This window comes from Pygoscelis adeliae, unplaced genomic scaffold, assembly GCF_000699105.1.
Source record: "Pygoscelis adeliae isolate BGI_AS28 unplaced genomic scaffold, ASM69910v1 Scaffold628, whole genome shotgun sequence".
NCBI classification, from domain to species: Eukaryota; Metazoa; Chordata; class Aves; order Sphenisciformes; family Spheniscidae; genus Pygoscelis; species Pygoscelis adeliae.
In genome coordinates, this window is record NW_008825408.1 from 643,943 (window position 1) to 651,546 (window position 7,604).

The 7,604-nt window shown below is 59.1% G+C and overlaps 1 protein-coding gene across 1 annotated transcript in view; it reads right to left on the bottom strand.

The window, feature by feature from the left end:
* LOC103922323 (transmembrane protein 8A-like) overlaps window positions 1-7,604 on the bottom strand; it is a 17,859-nt gene that overhangs the window by 2,388 nt on the left and 7,867 nt on the right. The window contains exon 11 of the mRNA XM_009330432.1: window positions 6,665-6,746. Within this exon, the coding sequence (XP_009328707.1) occupies window positions 6,665-6,746 (82 nt within the window). The remainder of the gene's footprint in view (window positions 1-6,664; window positions 6,747-7,604) is intronic.

A 7,604-nucleotide genomic window follows, 5' to 3' on the forward strand; every position in this document is an offset into this window, starting at 1 on the left:
GGGGCAGGGCTGGACCCCAGCCCCCTTTCCAGCAAGCCCCCAGCCCTGGGATGCAGGCACCGGGCGGTTTCAGCAAGGGGAACCGGGGCTGGCACCGAGGGGACACAGATGGGGAAGGGTCTGAGATAGCCAAAGCCATCACCCGTTCCTGGGGGTGTCCGTCCGAACAACCCCTGTGCCTGGTGAGATCCCTCCCGCTCCAGGCACAGGCAATGTGCCCACGCTCGCAGGGCTGGGGTGACAGCCGGGAGAACGCGGGGCGAGCCTGGCTAGAGGAAGGCAGGCTCCTTCTGGGGCATGCAAGGCCTTCTCCAGGCTGGAAATGGAGGTGAAAGCAGCAGCAGATCTCAGCAGGATTTCAGTGCTGCCGGCTGGTGGTCCAGGGACCGTGAGGGTCCTGCTCTGGGCAGCTAGGACATACGGCTCCTTCCCCCTCCATCCCAGACAACAGCTTGCAACAGGGCAGCTGCAGCACACCGAGCAGCCCCCCCCCCGGCATCCCAACAGCAATGCGACCCCCAGGGCAGCTAGAGCAGGATTTTTGCCTGGATTTATCCCGCTCTGGAACAAGTCAAAGCTGCACCACTCTCCTGATCCTCTCCCTCCCGCAGGGCCTGCCCCAGCCCAGAGCCTATATATGATGTCCGGAGGAACTGAAATAATAAAATGTTTTTACCTGCCAGTGGAGCAGGCAGCAACCCCTTTGTCCCTGTACCCCGCTCCCAGCCGTCGCCGGCATGCCGTGCCCTGGAGGCGATGCTGTGTGCCCACCGGAGCCTGGTCCCGTCCCGCAAGGCAGAGGCACCGGTAGTGTGACCTAAATGCCTGCCCCGAGAGCAGCTTTGGGCTGTGTCCTGTGGTTGCCTGCTCCTGCCGCTCAGCCCTGTGGCTTCCCCACTGCACCAGCCCCTCCTCTTCCCTTTCCTGCCCCAAAGGGCGCCCCAAGCTCTGGAGTGACCTGGTGAGGGGCCCACAGACCCCCGGCCACAGCTCATGCCGCAGCCTGGCTCTGATGGCCACCCTGCTAAAGCCCCCGGCCGCGGCAAAAGCACTGGGTATTGGCGTTAGGAATAGTCCCCTGGCTCTCGAGCCTTGCAAAATCCTTCTCATCAACTCCAAATGCTGAAGGAGAGGTTTACCATGGGGTAAAGCGGGGTGCAGCGTGACTGCCGCCGGCACCCCGTGCACACGCCGCTCCTACCTCCTCACGCCTCTCCCTGTGCAAGTGGTCGGCACGTGCACCTCAGTGCTTTCTCTGCTGAACGCCTGACCTGCTGCTAGAGGTGGGTTCTGCAGCCTCTGCCAGCGGGGTGGCCGGAGGGATGGACACCTCCGGGCACAGAGGCACCCCGGTCGGCCCTCGGGCACTTCTCTGTTGCACTTTTTTTTAAAACCATGATGTTTTTCAATGGAAATGGAGTCACTTTCACCAGCAACTCTTAACTCTTCACAGGTGAGCCAGAAAGCGATGACGGAGTATTTGGGTTCATGGTCATGCCCTGAAGGTCTCACACGCTGCAAAGCAGCACCCAGCATCTCCCCCTCCAACCAACCACCCAGCTGGGATATAGCGCAGGATGGATTAGGCAGAGGTGTAACTCCAAAATCCAGAACTGAGTGAAGCGGGAGAGGGTGTCTAAGGACAAGGAGAGGAAGCTGCTTTGAAGTGTATCAGGATGTTTATCTTGATGTCAAAAACCCTAGTTCACTTTTTAATGAAGCGGCTCCCCCCTTTGAAGTGGATCCTCCTTGCACTGCGCCAGGCTGTGGCTCAGGGAGATCCTGCACAGGCTTCACCCTCCTCAGACGTTAATTTTTCTCATGTGATTTGCCTGAAAAAAACTCCGTGTTGCAGCAGATGGAATGAGACAGAAGTGAAGACTCGGGGAGGAGAGCAGCCAAGCTGCCTTCGGACCCGCCGGGCAGAGGACGGGGTCAGGCGGGATTTTTTAAGGCAGCCCTGAATCAGAGCTCATCTGGGGCCTGAGAGTGAACTTCGGTTGAAGGCAGGGTGCAGGGAGATGCTCCGTGTCTGGGAGCACTTGGCACCTCCCCACAGCAGGGACTGCACCCCAATCCTCGGGGTGTACTAACGCTTATGGGGTCCCTCGAGAGGAGCTGGGTGTTGCTCCAGGTTACCCCCCCAAACAGGGAGGAAGCCTTCCGCTCAGATTATCCATCTTCCCTGCAGGAGACGCCTTCATTAGTTAATTAGAACAACAATCCTCATGGGCTCGTCTGGGATTTGTAGCTGTGCTGGCAGGAGATTTGCTGACTGCAGGCGAGCCCTGGGGCAAAGCTTTTCGGGAGGATGCAGTGCCCAGACCCCGCCGGGACTTACCTCCCCTCCTGCTGAGCCGGGAGCCTCTGGATTGCACTTGTTCCAAGCCCATTTAATTTTAGCCAGAATACTCCCCCTCAAAATGTGGAGCCCTGGGTTTTAGCCCTGGAGGTAGTGAAGCATCTTTATATAAAGTAAGAATAAACTGTAATATTCCCCTTGGTGTAGGCACCGCTCACACTCCAACACAAAGATTCAATGTGATTTCTTTAATACAGCTTCCAGTGAGGGCACTGTTCATACATAACAACATATTGCTTAGCGCTTGGGTCTCTCAAGGGAAGTTTTAGTGGTGGTATTTGAGTGGGGGGAAATGGTTTTTATGAGAAAACTTTAATCTGCAAGCCATAAAGGGAACGGTGGCTTTGCATCCCATGGAAAATGTTCTCAGCCTCCGCTAACATGGTTTTATCTTCCTCTGCAGGCTTGCTTCTTAAGATAAATTTATCCAGGATTGCATTTGGTGTAACAGTTTGATTTCTGTTGGTGCAAGGCTGATTTCTCATGAGAGTAACTGCCTTAATTTCCTACCACTTGACAGCAAGCACAGCTGCACTTTGTACTTGTAGACTTTGTTCTCGCAATCACAGCCCACGGGAGATCCTTACCCTGCTCGCCGGCCACGACGCACCACGGCTGCTCCTTCAGCAGCATCCCTCTCTGTTGATATATGGGCCCTGGATGTCTGCTCCAGGGCTAGAAACGCTTGACTTTCTTGTCCTAACACAAAAGGCAAAGGCTTGCAGGACACGCAGGTCCTACCCCCAGATTCATCTGAAGGAGATAGGTCCAGGTCGCAGCACTCTGGTGCATCCCTGGACACCCCCAAAGTCTCATTGCTACAGCAACGCCTCAAAGTTGGCATTGCAAAATTATTTGCAATTTTATGCTGTTGCCAACAGCAATTTTATGCTGTTACCTTCCTCTAAGCCTTTTTGGGGGTTGTTTTGCTCTGGTTTTCCATGTAACTTCACCCCCTTTCCCATGCTCTTCATTCTGACACAGCTCCCCTCCTTGAGGAACGACCTTTCCCACCCGTTTGCCTGCTCTGCTCTGCTCCTCAGCCACGCTGGCCCTGCAAATCTCGTTAAAGGACGCGTTCATTTACTGGAAGTCTCCAGCATGCTGCTCTGAGCAATTCTCATGCTGTCTGCAGGTGCTTTGCCCTCCTGGCTGCTCTGTTAATTTCTTTTAGCAAGCTCCCTGATTTTGATGCAGTTCCCTTGATGAAGTTAAGCACAACTCAAGTGGCTTTTCTGCTCGGCAGAGCAGCTCTTCAACAGCCCTCTTCCAAACTGCCAGGGATAAAGTCCTGAGTCCGGCCCCCCGCAGGGTCCCCCAGCAGCCTCTCCAAGAAAGTCAATTACCAGCGGCTAAAAATTGCGGCGCTTTGCATCACCACCACATTTGCCTGGTCTCCCATGTCACAGTGTCCCCCTTCCCTGTCCGCTCCTCCCCTCCAGCCACACAACCGTGGCAGCTGCTGTTTGTCTCCCTGCGATGCTCCGGTCCCTGTGGGTACAGCTAAGCCATTTGTCCCTCGCCTCCATGGCCCCTGCACCCATAACCTCATGCAAAACCAGGCATGCCCTGCCATCCTGCTGCTTTCTCACACCTTCAGGTGTTGTGGCACAGGGTGCTGCTGGGGCAATGCTGGTTCCTGATGCCCCGGGTCCGTCTCCAAGCCCTTTGTCCCTGCTCTGGGCTGGCTTTGTCATGCTCAGCTCTGTCCCTGTTGCATGGGACAGGTACCCACGGCATGGTGCTACCCTGGAGCAGGGACCTGGAGAGTTGCCCCGTGGCAGGAGCAAGGCAGGAGCAATGCAGGAGCATGCACTGGGGCTGGGCTTGCTCCGTCTGTAGCTCTATCTCCCGCTTGCGGGTGCCTGACTCCCACCTGGCCCTCGCTCAGCACCCTGCAGACCGGGGCTGAAGCTTTGAGGGGTCCCTGACATGGGACGAGGGCTGGGGATGGTGGCAGGAGGATGAGACACAGGGCTAGGGGATGGGGGAGAAGGAGGGATGAGCAAGCAGGGACTGCATGGGATGCTCCAGGGGAAACGGGGTCCCTTTGCATGCTCAGAGCTGCTCCCCCCAGGCTGGCCGCGGCAGAGCCATTGTCTGTGGGGCTGAGGGACGTCCGGGGACAGAGCAGGGCAGGCGGCTTCAGCGCCTGTGATCTGTGTGGCAGTGCCAGCTGTGGGTGATGGATGGGTCTGCGCAGGGAGGGCCGTCAAGGCTTGCTACTCTGATGAGAAAATCATCGAGTGGCTGCAGGGTGCGCTGGGCAAATTGCAAAAGAAGAGAGCAGCCGGGTCATTCTCCCAGCCTTTCATCATCCCCAGAGCAGCACGGTGACAGCCGTGGCTGGCCAGGGAGCAAGCTCTGGCTGCACCCACGGCAGGATTTAGGTCGACTGTGGTGAAAAGGCTTCATTTCGCTGGGGCCTGGCAGCAGAGCCAGCAGGAGGGGGCCGAGGACCTGCCAGGGCAGCAGCGGGGGATCTGCTGCCTCTGGCCATGGGGTTTCATGAGTATGCAGGGAGAAAATGCCAAGGTGGGGACAGAGCAGGGTTGCACATCCCTCCCTACACACCTGTCCCTGCACCCTGCAGAGATAATGCCATGCTTGGGGACCACCAACCCCCAGGCGACCACACTGGTGGCACCAACAGCCACCCTGCCACCTGCACCTCGCAGCCCCCGGGGCCAGCAAGGGCCAAGGCACCCTCCTGCACCCAGAGAGACCCCAAAGGCTGGGACCTCTCACCAGCCCCTACTCGCTGCTGCCCGCTTGGGCGTGCGTGGGCAGGGAGAGGAAGAGAGATGATGGGTCCTGCCTGCGCGCACGCAGCTCAATAATTCAGGCCTGACACATTAAAGTTGCATGGCGTGCAATTGCCGTCTGCAATGACAGACTGCATCAGGGCCGCTGTCTGGTGAGTCTGGCCCAGCAGACAGGGGCAGGCAGTGGCGGGAGGGCCCCGCAGCCCCGCAGGGAGGGCAGGCTGCCGGCAATGGGCAGAGCATCCCTGCAGTGGGAGTTAGGGGTGGGAGGATGTTGTGGGAGGAAGCATGGTCTTGGCCTTTGGGGCACGCATTTCCAGGGAGCATGTGTTGGAGCAGGGAATGCCGGCCCAACGGCACTGACAGCCCCGCAGGCAGGACGGGGCTGGGAGGCAGGAGGCTGAGCTGGGGCGATGCTGTTCCCCAGGGCCACCCCCTTCTCCTGCATCACTTGTGTCCCCTGCAGCCTCCCTGGCAGGACAGAGGCCACGAAGGCTTGTGCTGCCCCAGGCACCCAGCCAAAGCCCTCCCCAGCTGTGTCTGTCCCCATGTCCCTGCAGCCACCTGCCCTGGTGGGGCTCGAACCCCCCCACCCCTCCCCAACCGAGGAAGCAAAATTCTTCACTGGCTGTTCGGGGAGTCGGTTGCCATGGGGATGTCAGATGTACCTGGTTGTTATAGGGACACTGTTGCCATGGTTATGAGGTTGCTGTGCCTGGCAGAGGCAGGGACGGAGCATCAGGAAGGCTGTTTACACTGGGGGCGGTGGGAGTCGCAGAGACCCCAACTTTCTGAGTGGAGGGGGAAAGCAGAGTCCAGCCTTTCCCCCAGGCACATCCCCACAGAGCCAAGGCTTGGAGACCATGGGGGGTGCACTGGCAAAGCTCACCCAGCCCCATAGGGATGGACAGGCCGGTGCTCTTGACCCCGCAGTGGAGGTGGCTGAGGAGATCTGGATTCTCCCATGGGGTGTCCCAGCATGCTCCCAGTCAGGCTTGGTGGGAGAGACGGTGCCGCACACCCTGTGCTGGGTGTCCCACAGGAGAGAGCGGCTTCTCTATGCTTGGTGCCAGGAGCACTGAGCAAAAACCTTTCAGTCCTGCAAGACTGCGTGTCCTGTACCTGCACCGCACCGCAATGCTCCCCGAGCTGTGCCAGCCTCCTGGGCAGTGGGATGGGTTTCTGTCCCGCTGGGGCTGGGGGGTGAAGTAAGGAGGGGGATTCCCAGCTCTCAGCAGGCAGCCTATGGGGCCCCGGGGGACAAGCTGGGCTGGCAAGAGAGTGCCTGGATCCCTTCCAGCGCTGCTTGGCCGAGCTCCCTCCCCGGCAGCACGGTCAGCTGCTTGGCCTGTCCTTGAGATGAAAAATGCAGTCGCAATTTTAATTAAAACGAGAGGGAGCGCTGAGCCACCCTGGCAGCCCAGAGAAGTGGAGTCCAGCAGAGCCGGTGCATGGCTCCTCTTGGGTTCCCTGGGCAGCTCTGCCAGCTAAAACCCCTGCCTGCCTCTGCCAGGACCCCGTGGGGGTCCAGACTTGCATGTGCCACCCATGGTGTCTGCCGTAGCACAGGCCAGGGGCTGCGCAGCTGCCTGCAAGGGGAATGCACATCCCGCCACATGCTTGCTAGGCTCCGTTATTGTAGGGTCCACACAAACTTGGCAAGCAGCAGGTTTGCACTTCAGCCCTACAGCAGTGAGCCGGGGGATGAGGGAGGGGTAAGGATGCTGCATGGAGCACTGATACCTCCACGAAATGAGGGTGCATTTGTGCAGGACTACTCGCCGGGCTGGTGCGCACACCGGAGTGGCATGAGCCCGGTGCTCGGTGTGCACCACACTCCAGCGTGTTGCTGATGTGAAAGCTAAAGCTGAGCTCCTCGTTCTCTGGGAGCTGCTACTGCCGGGGGGAATGTGATTGGAATTGGTGAAGTGAGTAACGTTTTTAATTTAAAAATTAATCCTTAATCAGCTGCCTGGCTGGACCAGACAGGGCATTTTGTGTGGCAGAGAAAGGGCTGGGGGGTGAGCTCTCCGGGGAAGGAGGGTGGCAGGTGCAGGTCCCCCATCCCCCTTGCACAGTGCCAGGGGCTCCTGCCCAGCCACCCCGGGCTGCCCGGCACACCTCCACACCAGGCTGGCTCCCCACGGCCATCACCCCCTGCAAGGACCGGAGATGCAGGACGCAAAGCCCCGAACACACCACCGGTCGCCAGCTTGCCCCTCCTTCTGATCTGCCTACCCCATTGCCGCTGTCCCCTCCAGCCACCCCCGCAGCCCCCCTGAGCCCACCCCGCTCTGGCCAGCTGGGGCCCAGCTCCCGGGCAGCAGGTTTAATTAGATTGCAATCTTATTACATAGCTGCCTGCCCGCCCGCAGTTGCTAATCCTGTTAGGCATCCAGTAAATCTCCGTGCGCTGGGCTCTGTCCCCAGGATACGGGGAGCGGGGGGGGGCTGCTGGCGGGGGGGCTCTGCTGAGC